The 15,108-nt window shown below is 52.5% G+C and overlaps 1 protein-coding gene across 1 annotated transcript in view; it reads left to right on the forward strand.

Annotated features, from left to right (window-relative positions):
• JPH3 (junctophilin 3) overlaps window positions 1–13,107 on the forward strand; it is a 58,607-nt gene extending 45,500 nt beyond the window's left edge. The window contains exon 5 of the mRNA XM_063334791.1: window positions 11,446–13,107. Coding sequence (XP_063190861.1) covers window positions 11,446–11,526 — 81 coding nt within the window. The 3' untranslated portion in view covers window positions 11,527–13,107. The remainder of the gene's footprint in view (window positions 1–11,445) is intronic.
• The last annotated feature ends 2,001 nt before the right edge of the window (window positions 13,108–15,108 follow it).

Consider the following 15,108-nt stretch of genomic DNA (forward strand, 5'->3'; position numbering starts at 1 on the left):
TTAGTTTTGCAACCCAGTCCCGGGGCCAGCAATAAAAACACTGGGATTTTGAGCATTCACCTGGTGGAAAAGCTGCAGGAGCAGGCAAGGCGTTGGCGATGCTTCCCTGTGGTTAGGTTATGGCAGGAGAACTTCACGCCGGCCCAAGAGCGTGGCGGGACCCTGTTGCGACGTCAGTGCTTACATCCTGGTAGCTGGGCACCGCGGCAGCCTGCGGCAGCTCTCCATCGCTCCGCCGCTGTGTGGTGGCACTGCCTGTGGAAGCAGGAGTGGCCTTGTCACCGCATCGTACGGGAGACCTGACCCAGGTGGAGGAGGGAACCATGGTGACGGAGCTGGGGACGTGTCCAAGGGGTTGCATTCCTGAGCTGATCACTGCTCGGGTTGTCCTGTACTGATCTGCGTGATGTGACACAGCTCAGGATTTTTGGTGTGTGGATGCTGCTGATCCAGGAGGGGGTACGAGCCCCTCGGGGCGGGGGATGCAATGCAAAAGGGTCTCGGCAAACTGCAGACAGGAGGGTGCAAATTCAGGCAGGGAAAGCAACGGGCAAGTACAGGAAGGCCAGTGGGCTGTTAGAGCTCTGCAGATGAGGGGGATATAGCAGCTACAGCCAAACGTCAGTCTGCACTGCGGCCCTGCTGTGAAGAACACAAGTAGGCTCTCTAAGCCGGAGCACGGCTTGTGGCACTTGGAGGATAACCCCTTGTGAGACATCCAGTCCCGGGCTCCTCATTTCGGGAGAGACAAGGGCACGTTGGGCTTTGACAACCGGCTGCTGGGAAGAGCTGGAGGTGGCCGGGCCAGAGGAGAGGAGACAGAGCGATCTTCAAACACATCAAACGGCTGCTGTGTAGTGGAAGGGAATAATCTGTTCTCGATGGACAGAATTAATGGGCTTTAATTCAAGCTTTAGAGGCAGCGGTGAGCCATTAGCCATTACTAGTGAGTTGAGGGTTGGAACGAATTGCCTGGGGAGGCCGTGGTGGCTGGGAGGGAAGAGGTGGTCTAAGACCTGCTTGGACATCTGCAGCTCAGATGTAACTTGGACGGGGCTGAACCTGCCTTGGGAGAAGGCTGAGCTGTGTGATTTTTCGGGTCCTTTCCAGCCCTGTTTTTTGAGGATGAGAAGGGGCTGTTTGCAAGGGCATGTAGCAATAGGACGAGGGGCAATGGCTTAAACTAGAGCAGGGCAGGTTTAGATCAGACATGAGGAAGAAGTTCTTTACACTGAGGGTGGTGAGACACTGGCCCAGGTTGCCCAGAGAGGTGGTGGAGGCCCCATCCCTGGAGACGTTCAAGGCCAGGCTGGATGAGGCTCTGAGCAACCTGATCTAGTTGAAGATGTCCCTGCTGGCTGCAGGGGGTTGGACTAGATGGCCTTTAGAGGTCCCTTCCAACCCAACACATTCTATGGTTCTATTCTATGATTCTGGGATTCCTGGACTTACCATTGAGAGCGGCTTCCTCACTTGTTTTCTCCCCGTTGGTTTGGCATTGCTAGGAGAGGTGACGGGGGTCCGATGGGAGCAGTGGGGAAGCCACCACCGCTCCCAATTGCCCCTTGTCGAGTCAGTGCCAAACACAGGGCAGGGCTGGAGGGGTCCCGTGCTGCCGGGTGTCCCACAGCCCAGGCCAGACCTACACAGGAGAAACGGAAAATCTGTAACTCTCAGGTGGTGACATTTCAGGCTCCGGCAGAAGAAAGGAGCTAAATCTCCCTGTCAGGGCAGCGGAAGATGATGCTTGGTTGGTTGGGAGACAGGGATCATGAAACTGAAATGGCATTTGTCAGTCACGCCGAAAGTTTGGGCTAGAGGCATCACCGTCTGTGACGTATGATTGCCGTTGCCATACCTACAGCATCCCTGCTCCTCCAGCCGCCCGCCGACGGCTCTGCCGGCAGAGCAAAGGTGCCGGCACCTGCAGCCGAGGGATGAGAGTGAACGGGTGGGAGAGAGGAAGGAGCGGTGACATCTGCAGCCCGGGAGCAGCCGGGGTGCAGGAAGGACTAAACTACAGCTCTGCCACAGTTTCCCTGCCGTGGCTGTGGATAAATCACCGCCCCCCACAGCCCCGTAGCTCTCTGCCTTCCTATTCATCTCGCAAGCTGCGGCGCAGGCTCGAGAGCACCCACACAGCGTTTGAGAAGAGCTGAACGCAGTGTGTTTGCTGGTGGACTGCACCGTAGGACGCGTCTTGCCAGTCCAGGAAAAAGAGCTGCAAGTGAAGCCAGCCCCGAGCACACACCACCCAGCAAAGACGCGGGTGCCGAGGCCAGACCTGTCCGTACCTGCTAGCATCCGTGCCCGTGAAGCACGAGAGAAATGACAGGCAGCATTAGGAGCCTGACAGGCTTTCAGAAGGGAAAAGCAGCAGCTGTAATTGCACGGACGTCAACCCTGTTGAAGTCTGTGGGACTTGCAGATGGTCCAGTGCCTTTGATAACGTGACCCCACGCGGCGGGCGGGGAGCTGGGGGAGACACGGGTCCCGAAGGAGGGATGAAACCACCGTTTCTCCTCGCTGAAAGGCAGGTGTTCCTCGGGGAGGTGGCTGCCACGAGCGGCCCTGGGGTCTCTCTCCCCACCCAGCCCGGGTCAGACGCGCTGCTGAGGCTCCTCATCGCACGCAAACCCCCCGCCCGGGGAGGAAGGCTTGAGCTCCAGCCCTGCAGGTAAATAGCCGCTAATGCAACCTAACATTAATGGCTATTCCGAGTGAATCCTGGGCACTAACGGAGGGGCACAGCCTGCATGGAAAGGCGCACAGAAAAGCCATTAGGATGCACATCATACTTTTTAAGTGCTGTAGCTGTGAAGCAGCATGTTCAGTTTTCTCACATTCATAACCGAGGGTGGAACAGATGGCGAAGGTTTGGGAGGAAGCTAATGTAATACAGAGGAAGAGATAATATGTGGATTTAAATAACCTACAATGCCAGCAACAATTTGTTCTAGCAAGAATTGCACTGTGCTCGCAGGGTTTTGTTCCGTGTGGCCTGGCGGGGAGTGGGGGGTCGTCGGGCAGGAGCAGGGGAAGGGGGTGTAGGAGAGGGATGGGAAGTGCCGGGATTTGTGTTCCAACCTCCTGCCGGACGCCGTGACCTTGCCTGCACCTGCCATCAAGGATCTCGAAGCATTTCAAACTTCGGTGAACGTAGCGAGTGCCTGAGGAAGAGGAGGGAAAGGCTGAGGGGGAAGGACTTATCCCACACTCCCCACATCCACCTCCCTCCGTGCACGCTCCGTGACACGGGGCACTCGCACAGTCAGTCCTAAAAAACCAAAAAAAAAACCCAAAAAACCCAAGCCCCACTGCCTCCTGCTCACGCTCCAGATCTTTTCACGCAGAGTTAAGGCTCCCCAACTTCCCCAGAGCCCCGTTTCTCGTGCTCGCCTGAGATAGCCCTCCCCTTGCGACGCCCCGCAGCTCGCCTCCAGCGCGCAGGCGAAGCCCGGGAAGGGCTGGCTGTGCGCACGCGTGTGCCGTGCACGCGTGTGTGTGCCCACGCCGTTTCAGCTTGCCTGACAGCCTGCTTCCCTGCGATCCGCGGCACCGCCATCTGTGAAGCTGCTCGCTGAAAAGGGCATTTCTCATCTCCCAGGCAGCTGGGCTGTTTCAGAAAGGTGCCTGCCAACGAACGGGAAGGATGCTCTTAGCTGAGGAGGGCTATTTTTGCCCTACCTGGAGTATCCCTGCGCAGAACTGAGGTCACCCTCGCAGGTTAGCTTGTTTTAAAAATAGTCCGCCATAAACCGGCTCGACACATGCCATCGATGAGCCCGGCGGGTTGGCTCTGTGTTGGAGTGCCGGCTCCAGCTTTGAGAGCGAACACACCTCTGGCAGCGCTCGCGGGAACGGGGTGGGGATGCAAAAGGTGTTGCAAAAACGCAGCCTTAAAATTATGACTTCTCTCCCCACACCACTAAGATTTTTGTCTTAGGAACAGCTTTGGGGTGGGGGGGGGGGGGTCCCTTGGTGTCCAGCCTCTTGCAGCCTGTGCCCAGGTGGGGATGCGACCTTTAGACTTACAGGTAGCTATATGAGCTACAGGAGCTTTGATCTTCTCGGTCATTTTTCACCAGGCCCTTAAAAAGAGGCTCCCAGAACCCCCCGTTCACTGGTGCTGCACATCAGTAATTGAAAATTGCTCTTATAAAGGTCATTTCTTGAGGCCACCGCTCAATAACATTGATGAAATTCAGCGCTGCTTGGTGTTCGCCATCAGGGGACTTCGGGGTTTCAGGGTCATCAAGCCGGCGCTACAGCCATACGGACGCTTTAAAATTCCATTTAAAGCCACCTGATCTTTCTGTGTCTCTGTGTGCACTGACCCCTGCGCGCACAGAGCAAACTCACATCAATTGTCATCGTTCGGGCAGATGAAAACGGAAACCAACGCGCCAGGACCGGTGTCGGTGTTGTCGGATTAAGGGACTTATACGAACGTCACCATCCTCTCCGGCCTTAAAGGCCCACGAGGCGCAAAGCTCAAGCCTGTGCCTGAATGCTTCACAGGTTCCCAGAGCCTTTGAGAATCTAAAACGGGGAAGGAAAAAAGGAATTGTTGAGACACTGGAAAGGGAAAGAGGTTTTCTAAAATGCCAGCAACCCTTTTATCCATCAGCACAAAACGCATCACATTTTTAGGGTTGGGGGGGGAAAAAAAAAAAAGAAGAACACATCTCCTTTTCTGCAGGTGCTGAACATCTGCAGCTTCTAAAAGGGCAAAGAAGTGTTTTAGGCGCAGAGGTCCTCAGCACGCCTGCGAGAAGGGCCAGTGTTCGGGCACAAACGGAGCCTGATTCATCTGCCTGTCCTCATTTAGCAGGAGCGATCGCGGCCATTTAGATGAGGACTTCTAGGGACACGCTGTGGTCTCACTAAAGGCACCCTGGAGGTGTGAGTAGGCTCGAGACTCGGCCCTTTAAAATCCCCCTGTCTCAGAAAGCCCGACGGTAGGGCAGCAGCCAAAAAAAAACCACCAAACCCCCTCCCCAGCCACCCCTGACATTTTCTTCCATTGTCGCGTGCTGTCGGGTAACATCTCAGTGGTCTCAGCTGTTTGCTGACGGTCCTGCTGCTGACTGCAAACAAACCGGGGGGAAACGGTTGCAGCAACCGGGGTTTGCGAGGCATCTGCTGGGTTAGGGATCTCAGAGGGACCCCCTTCTCGCCTCCAGGTACCCCCCGCCGGGGAGGGATCCCGGCAGCTGCGGCATCTTCCTCTCTCGCTCGCTGGCTGCGCGAGGGGCGTATTTTCCATCGAGATATTCTGAGCAGGTTTCGCTGTCGCTGGGGAAAGTGAGGAGGAGGCAGCCAATCTGCAGAGCGCAGGGCTCTGCCGGAGCCGGCCGCGCAGCCGGAGCGCAGCGAGGACGCTCGGGGAACGGGGGGCTCAGCCCAGGCTTCCACGGAGCAAGGTTGCGGGGACAGAGCAGGGCAGCTTGCCCCAGAAATGCCACCTCCCTGCTGATGCGGGCGATGGATGCTGCCTTTTCCAGCGGCTGAGGGGCTATTCTTGAAGGGGTTTACCTCGAGGTGGAGCGTTTTCTTTGGGAAAGTTAGGCACCGTTAGCCCGAAAGAGTGTAAAATGAGATAAAAAACCCAAACAAACCAGCTGGCTGTTTCCTCTGTCCCAAACGGGCACCCGCTGTTTGAATTGTGAAGCTTCACCTGCACCTCAGCCCCGGCTCGATGCTGTGCATGGAGATGCTCCCGTCTACGGGAAGATGCTCCCAATCTGCTGGGAAAGGGGCCTGGGGGCTTTTTCGTGGTTAGATTCCTTGGGACTAAACCCTGTGGCTTATCCCCGTGGTCCTCTCAGTCTTCCTGCTGCAGGTTTTTCCGTTCATTCTTTCTCCCCACCGGGAGCCTTCCCCGGGTGTCCTAACACAAGCGTGTCTGGGTTTTCCTTATTTCTCTCATCTCGAGCAAACAGGTTCGAACCCCAATCCCTGTACGTGTCTGTACAGGTGTGAGCTATAATTACGTGGGAGACACCTGCTCGCCACCCACACCTCTAGCGATGAGCCGGGTCCGAGCGTGGCCGCAGGGGCTGCAGCGGGAAGAGCCGACACAGGCACAAAGCGAAGGGCGTGGGGGTTGTCTCTTCTCAAAACAAATAATAATCGGAAGCTGTTCTTCCTCTAATCTCTTTCATGTACAGACAGCGCAGGTATTACTTGTAACAACGCGAGGTAAATAATGTTCAGAGAGAAATGCGATGTTGAACTTGACAGGGTCCTTTTAAAACCCTTTTAATCTCAGGGGCCCTTTGATGTACCTGAAGGGAGCACCTCGCTGCCTTTGCTCCTGTCATCCTGGATTCATTTTAGGGTTTTGAGCCCAACTCCGCGTCATCTTCTAGCTTTGAAAAAGCTGGGGTCAAACGCCAGCTTTTGACCGCACGAGAACCAAGAATCTTAAAAACATACATAGATCTCCAAACACACAGCTCGCTCCCGGCTGCGTAACGGGAGGACTCAACCAGAAGCAACAAAAGGCTTCGTTAAGAGACACGGCCTCGGCACAAATCCCTGCGTCCACTTCACCCACCCGGGTTTTTTTCTGCAGGAGCGGGTTTTTCGGTACCACCCGACTCAGTTGGGTACCCAGTGCCCGTTCCTCTTGCACGGGCACATCCAGCATCTCCCGGGCTCCCTTCCTCGAGTCGCGGGAGATGCAGCAATGCGCTGGAGAAAGCCAAGCAAATCCCTTATGTTTCTCTTGCTAAATGCTCCTTAACCGTTTCACAGCAGCCTGTTCCTGGCAATTATGTGACAATTCAGCACAAATGCCACGGCGCTGCTAAGTTTTCAGCACTTTCCGCAGTGCTGAGGCTGGAAAACAATGCATATATATTTTTTGCTGATCCAAGTCCTTAGTAATTACACTTAATAGATCCCAGAGGGATTCCTAGGTAACCTGCACTATGGTTTCCATGGCAGAGAGACAGAGCTTGTACCCTGCGATAACACATAATAATGGATTGTTAATGCTTAAATTAATTATGCTACAATTGTATTTGTAAACCAGCTGTCCCTTGTATTCCCAGTAAGGCTCTTGAGTTGCTACACAACAGTTAAAGGATAAAAACAAACAAGACGGAGGGGCAGAACTGGTGGTGCTGGGCTGCAGCCCCCATCAGAGCCGCAGCGTCCCAAAACCCACAGCCTGGCAGAGACCTTCACTCGTTATTTCTGCAGCTGCATTTAGTGTTATTACTCCTGTGCCATAACAAGGGGTTATTCACGTTTCAGGGTTTCCATGGGTTTGGGTCTAGGTTCCAGCTCCCTAAACCTCGGAGGAAATCTTCAAAGTCCCAGGAGACTATCTCTGTTGATACAGAAGGACCCTTTCGCCTCGCTGATACTGGGGGATGTTGCCCATCCTTGGCAGATGTTTTCCTCCCCCTATGAAGGAGTCCAGGGATCTTATTATAAAAAATAAAAATTAAAAAAAAAAACCCTCAGCCCCAGAGCTGCCTTGTTTTGCTGATGAAATCCAGTATGCCGGATGATGCTCCGGCGCACCAGAGCTTGATTGCATTTTTCCTTTCCTGGAGCCAGGCTGGTAACCATTCTGGGTGGAATTCGTCTCACGTCACTTGGTCTACAGACAGCCTAGATGGTGAGCGCAGACTAGATGTCTAACATTTAGACAGCTAAAATTGGGTGAGAGGACGCTGCCAACTGGCGTCTGCTTCCCAGTAAAGCAGGTTCTGGACATGCGGGCACTGTGCTGGGAGGCAGCGCGGCGTTTCGCGGCAGAGCCCCGTCTCCTGAATGACAGGCAGGGTAGTTTAAACAAATCTCTGCAGTTCCTGACGGCCTGCTTTAGCACTACTATTTCAGGGCTTAAAGAGAGTGTTGTAGCCTTTTTTTTTTTTTTTTTTTTTTTTTTTAAAAAAAAGATAGAAAAGCTTTGCAGGCTGCTTGCTGTCTGCGACACACAAACGCCAGGCACGGAAAAATCAGCTCAACCTCTGGCTTTCTCGCACCCAGACTGCGATACCGCTGGCCTCGGGGGTTTCATTGGGCTTTTCTAAGCCTCAGTGAAGGCCAAAGATGAGATAAAGCCCTACCGAACTACTGAGGCAACATGCAAAGTTGCAAATCAGGGGCTGTTTCTCTTCTTTCCGAAGGTGGGCGGCTCACGGTCGAGGGTTAGCGTGTGGCCTGCGAGTTGTAAAAGCTGCTAGTTCTAAAATGCTGTCTGCAGCTGCTGTAAAAGGGAGTTCACTGACCTACTGCCAGGCTGGGCTCAGCAAAACATCTCTTCCAAAGCACAAACCCAAAAAGTGATTCATCTTCTGCCTGGGCACCGAGCAGCAATCACTTCTTAGAAACAGATGACACGTATCCCAGGACACCCTTGCCATCAAAGGGGAGAAGGGCAAGCGTTTCCTCTGAGCAGAGGTTAAGGCACAAAGACCTTACAAGTTAGAAATAAGCCAGACACAAGCATTTAGAAATGCAGCAGGATTTGTAATTGGAGCTAAAACAGAAGCTTCAGAGTCGCAAAGCTGCTTATCCACCAGCTGCCACAGGCAGGACTCCAGCCCCTGCTAAGACACGCCGGCGTCTCACGGCGGGGAGCAGCCGTACCTGCAATTGCTGCGTGGAGGGCCCTTGTTGGAGTCAGCGTGGGGAAGAAGGTGTTAAAAAGAAGGACCTGTAAAAAGGAAGCGGAATTCGTAGGTTGTCAGACAGGTGGATTTGAGCTGCTCAGTTTGCAGACACCCCCTTCCAGGTCATCATCCTATTTCTGGGATGCTTTTGCTGGCAGGCGCAGTGGCGGAGCCGGCATTTTCTCCTGCCTCTGCGCTGAACAGGGGATGCAGGGTGCGGATAGGCGCAGAACCAGGGAGCTGAGCAAAACAATCGTCCATGGGAACGTGCACGTTGATTCCCCCCATTTTTGCAGGTGAGGGCACGACTTTGATGCACCGGTGTATAAATGAAGGGTGTGCTCCCTCCCCGGACACCATCCCACCATCAGCATCCTCTGAACACAGCACAAAGGCTTGTGATTTCAGTCAGCCCAACAGGTCCATCCCAAAGTATCTGTGTGTGAGAAGGTGAAGCTTAAACACCAGGGAATTAAGAGCCGGCCGGTCCTGCTCTATACCTTTTGTCAGGGAGGAGAAAGCAGCCTCCAGATGATCCCGGGCTCGCGGCAGCTGGTATACAACTTTGCCTCCTTCACGGTATTGAAACGATGCAGTAGCCTGAGCGGAGCAGGGGCAGGCATGGTGGCTGCTTCTTTGGCAGGGGAAATCAAATGGCGAGCGGACCGAGCTCGAGGGAGAGCCATTAAGTCCTTCCCTGGCTGCGAGGTGGAGGGAACCGAGTGCATTTTGTGTCTCTGTGGTGCCCTGCCAACAGAAACAACGACAGTGATAATCGCTTGCAATCTGTTATTACATTAACACCAGCTCAAAAATCGTAAAACCCAATAATCTTTTGAAATGAAGCTAACCCACCGCTCCCCCCCCCAGTGTAAATAACACGCCGCGTCGCAGCGCTTGGCAGCGGCAGGGCCGGCGGGGAGGAGTGGTAACAGGGGGGTGGTTTCTGCCTTTGGGAGGCTTTGCGTGGTGCAGGCGGAGAGATTTGCTGGAAGCAGTCAGGCGTGGATACCTGGCTGCCAGGAGAGGCTCTCCGCAATCCCTCCATGTGGTTGGCTTCCTTTGACCCTGTTGCTAAGCTACAAATATGCCTATGCTCCAGCATCCTCGCTCCCACCCACTCCCAAATGCGAACTGAATCAGCCTGCTCAGAAGAGAAACGATCTCTGGCCACCAAGGAGCTTTTTTTTGCCTTATTTTTTTTGCCTTTTTTTTTTTTGCATCCGCCCCCCCGGCCCCTAGCAGCTCTGCAGAGCGGTACCAGGACTTGCTCGGAAAGGGGGCCCACCCCTGCCCCGTGCCGACCCGACGGCCATGGGGCCTTTGCGACGAGGGCAGGAGCATAGAGAAAAGCGTTTATACCATTCCAGGCGATTAAAGCTGGCACAGCTCCGTTGCAGCAAGAATAGACGAGGATACCAGCTACTCCGAGAAATAGCTACCACCTACCTGCACACAGGCTTGCTCACCCTGATGCGAGCCACGTTAACGCTTTAGGACAGCAAACGTCTCATGGCAGGGACGAGGTGGCAGGGTGGATGTTTTTCTGACCGATGCGCTGCAGAAAGATGCGTTGGAGGGTTGTCTGCAGTCCTGGCACCGAGCGGTCTCTTCCCATCATTCCTGGCGTGCTAATAGGGTCCAGCATCCTCGTCAGGTCCAACGCAAGTTATCTGGGCCGCCTTTATGCTCAGTGGAAAGTAATGGGTGCTTCTGGGGTGCGCTTCAAGCCCCTAGAGTGGGAGGCTGACGTGGGCCAGCTGCGGGGCGAGATGCTGCGATAGTCCTCGGGAGCTTGATTTGGTCCATGTGAACCTCAGGAAAGGAGCTTTCCCAAAATGTTGCCTTGACATAGACCACCGTATGCTGGCCTGACTTTTGCCATTATCAGGATACCTGCACAAGCAGTCGTGTTTACTGGGGAATGTTCTTTGAAGGCTCCTCCAAATCATCCCCAAAAAACTATATGATCCAATATATATTTATTTTTTTTCCTTTTTCATTGACCACCCCGGGTAAACAACCGATTTTAGTTATTGTTTTAAGGCCAGATTTCCTACATGCGGGACATGGGGGAGTCCATGAGCAAGTGCCGTCTTAATGGATGCGTCCGGTGGGTTTGCATCCGGGTGTCTGCTGGGCAGACGCTGGGTCCGGAGCTCACGTCGGGACTTCCCACGCCATTGGTGCTAATGCGTGACCAGAAACAGTCTGCCCCAGGGCTTGCAGGTGTCCGTGTCTATTGAGGCAAATGGATGGAGAGTAAGTGTGGAAGTGGCTCAGAAAAGCAGGAGTCCGGCAGCTTTGCTGTCACTCGGGCATAAAGGGACAGCGCTGCCGGGGATGCTGTGGGCCCCAAAAACGCCTTGGGCTATGGGTCAGTGTGGGGAGGGAGCAAAGGGGCTCCTGGCAGAGCCCGGATCACTTCTGTTGGTGGAACGGGAGAGGGATTTGTCTGCCTTTGGAGAACCGGAGGGCTGCCTTAGGAGGACATCGTGCTTAGCTGAAAGAGCCGGGGGGGACCTGTTTATTGTCACAGGGACGGAGGCAGCAGATCTGGGTTTAGTCCCTGCTTCTGCCATTTGCTCACCTCTGAGGGGGAGATCTTCATTCACACCGTCCTCACTAGGGCAGCAGCCTGTGAAGCTTCAGCGAGGGTTACCGAGAGCTTTGGGATCGTTTGCTGGAGGGTGTAAATGGGCCGTCTGGGGTCTGCAACCCGCTGTCCTACCACGGCCCGGATCCAGCACAACCTTCGGCAGACTTCCAACGCGCCTTCTAACTCCTTCTCCTTCTCTTTCTCTTCCAGGGCTCAGCTCCAATCCTGGTAGTCATGGTGATCTTACTAAATATTGGAGTCGCCATTTTGTTTATTAACTTTTTCATCTAATTCAAGACTGTCTTGTTTGCAAAAATAACAGTTACATGTATGAATGGGGGAAAACAAAACAAAACAAAAACAAACCAAACAACAACAACAAAAAGGGAAAAATCATAACTCGAACTGTCCTACGACAATTTCCAAGTCTTTTCACAGAAGAACAACAAACGATCGAGTCTCACTCACAGTTTGCCTTTTTTCCTGGGTAATGTTTTTTGGATTTTAGCCAAAATTCTTTGCTTGTATAACACTATGCTGTGTGGCATGGCAAAATGCTATCAACACTCTGCCCCCCCAACACTGGAAAGGATGAGAAGGAATCCCAACAAAATAAAACCTCATTCCCCTTCCCCTCAACCCCCCCAAAAAAATATATTCGTAACAACGGTAACAAACCCCAAAATGGAGACGAGGTGAGGGGACTGTGGGGAGAGTTTGTTTGAAGTATGTACGGGTCCTGGGACGCTCCAGGCTGAGTTTCCCAGGGAAATCCACAACAGCTTTAATGATAAAGTAAACGGGAGAGAAAAGCGAAATCAGGCTTTTCTTCCTTCTCCCTTCGCAAATGGAGAAACGTTGCTGTAAGAAGGAGGAGAGAAGGAGCACGGGGAAGGCACGCACCCCGTCTAGATGTGAAAGATGGGAGAAGGGCAACGGGCCCCATTTTGTTATTTGTTTTTTAAAACAAAGCAGCAATTGGTGATTTGCTAAATTTCTTGGGGCGGGGAGGGGGGAATAGGGAACACAAGGTGCGAGCAGCAGCCCCCCCACCCTCCTGCCTTCACTCCTCCTCCCCGCGCTGCTCCCCCCGGGCCATGGCAGGGCTGGAAAACCACCCGCTGCTACTTCTAATTCACAGCCGATTTCTCCTGGGTAAAAATGCGTACCCAGATTTCCACCCACCCCCCCTCAAAAAAAAAAAAAACCAACAAAAAAACAAACCAAAACTTGCAGGCACCTTCAGCAACACAAATTGAGGAGCTGCTGGTCATCCTGCCGGGCTCACCAACACGCGAGGAGCAGCCTTCCTTGAGCATCCCATCCCGAACACGCACGCACAGAGATGCCGGGGAGCAGACTGGTGGGGAGGGAGCGGGGAGAGAGGGCTCAATTCTGATCCGCTTGGGATACAATAAAACGAAATGCAGCAAAATAAGATAAAACTCTTTTTCAAAGGCATCTGGGGAGGAGCACTGGAGCATGTCCCAGAGAGGAGGGAGAGGGTGGTGGGTTTGTCTCTTACATCTTGCTGTGGACTGTTTCAGACATCATGCTTGGGCTCTGAGCATGTAGTATTTTGCACTTTGTAATGCAGGATGTATATTCCAGCTTCCAACATGTCCCTGTAAAAAAAAAAAAAAAAAAAAAAAAAAAAAAAGAAAAAAAGAAAAAAAAAGGAAAAACAAAAAACCAAACATCATTGGCAATGGCAGCCTCTAAGGATGTATTCTTTTCTTTTTTTTTTTTTTCTATGTCACTTAATTTGTTCGTTTATATCATCTTTGTAATATGCCTGCCTTGATTTTCTCCCCTCCCCTGTCCCCACTGATAATATGCATACTCATTAAAGATGCCGTATCCCTGTTCTGAGCTGTCATGGTCCCGATCGCAAGAGCGTGGTCTTAGCTCAATCGCTTGGAAATGGCCGATGGCCCCTCGCTTTTCCAAAACTGTACTGTTTCCTCCCCCCTCATGCCGTCTTTCCCCGCCGTGGGAGGTGGGCTTTGCCGGTGATCCTCCTCCACCACCACCAGGTAGGGTTCAAATGGCTTGTTTGGGATTTGGTACATCCTGGGACCAAATTCCGCCTTCCGTTCTACCCGCTGCAGCTGCGTTCCACGGGAGAAGAGGTGCGAGTGTGGCAGCAACCCGAGGGGGGGATGAAACCCATCTACAGAAATATTGGGGGGGGGGGAGGAGGGGAAAAAACCCCCTCCTCCTCGACATTTGACATACAGAGTTGTTGGGTACAGCCCTGACTTGTGGACTCAGCTTTGCTTTGCTTCTGTTTTAGCTGTTTCTCTGCTACCTTTTCAGCAGATTTCTTATTACACTGCACTGGATTGCTATATTTTTAACCAGAAATAAACTAAGGATTAGAGCATGTGCCAGTTAAATTCAGTTCTTTTCCTTACATGGTCTTATTCCCTCCTGTCGCAGTTTTTCTCCCTCTTTTTCTCCCTTTCCCTTTTCAGGCAGAGGGCTATGGGTGGACAGGGTAAATGACAACTGAAGGCAGCGAGATCCCAGTAACTTTTTCATTTCACTTTTCACAGTAACTGTCCATCATCTTCGTACCTCTTCCTCTTTATTTTTTTTTCCCCCTTTTGGGTCATCTTTTTTTGTACCCTGGAATGGTTGCTGCGTCCTTGCAGTGAACCAAATAACGACCTCTTGCGATCGCCGCCCTAGGAGCCCATCCCTGTGTTTTGTAATGCTGGTTGCGACTCTTTGTAAAGACTCTCCAGGACTTTTTTTTGTACATTCAAGTGCACGACACAAAGCTCCCGGCCAGGAGCGGGTTAAACAGTTACAGGCAAACACAGTACGATATTTAGATGCACATAAAACAGCACAAAAACGCCTCTCATTATCGATTAAATAGAAGTGCCAGTGATTCCATGACTAGCTTTTCACACTGGTGACCGACTGGTTATCCCTGCCTTTGCCCACGAACCAGCAGGTACGTACAGACACAAATGCAACTCGGATTTTTCCTCGCTTTTTTTTTTTTCCCTGCGGGATAAAACCTCAGTCGAGCTGAGCTTTGTTCAGCATGGAAGACAGCCGAAGACTAATATTAATTGGCTCCCAAACCACGTGTTTAAAAATAATGATTCCTTTATTAATCACGGGGAGCTGAGCAATTTGTCTTAGTTCTGGGCTTTTCACATTTGCCCAAGGCCAGAAATATTCTTGAGAAGTAGCCCAGAGAGAGAGGTAATTCAGTATATTTCCCTGTCTTATGAGCCCTGGATTCACGCGTATCTACCTAAGGCATATTAAAACGTCTATCAGCGTGGCACATAAATCTATGTAAATTGTCCATACCTGCTGTTTTATGTCCACACTGACAGATGCAAGTGAACAGCTGAAGGTTTAGATCATATTTTTTTTTCTAGGCTGCGATGGGATTTTTATGTTCCTGCAGCGGAACAAGCAGCACCTGAAACACAAGGAGGGGCTGGGGCTCAAGGAACCAGCCCACCTCAGTAAAGCCATTGGGAAAAGGGCCACCTCTCCCTCCCCGGGGACACCCCGGTCCTCCGGCCAGCCCCCACCTGTGTGAGCGACGGGCTGGTTTGACTCCGCGTTCTTTGGGGAAGGCAAGAGGGAAGGAATACCAAAATCCTCCGCCTGCTCGTGCCACGTCAGCTTCTCACCAGCCCATCTGGCGTCTGGTTTGCTTGTACCCGAGACCCAGATTCTCCGAGCGCGTTGGGACTCTCCAGGGCCTGATCTTTCAGAGATACTGAGCTGTTGCGGCATCTATTTACCTTGTGCGGAGTTATGAAGCCTCAGTACTGCTGGAAAAAAAAAATAAAAAAAATCCAGACTGCAACAGAAGGGGAGGGGCGAGAGGAGAAATAA

The sequence above is a fragment of the Chroicocephalus ridibundus genome, chromosome 4 (genome assembly GCF_963924245.1).
Source record: "Chroicocephalus ridibundus chromosome 4, bChrRid1.1, whole genome shotgun sequence".
In the NCBI taxonomy this organism is placed as follows: Eukaryota; Metazoa; Chordata; class Aves; order Charadriiformes; family Laridae; genus Chroicocephalus; species Chroicocephalus ridibundus.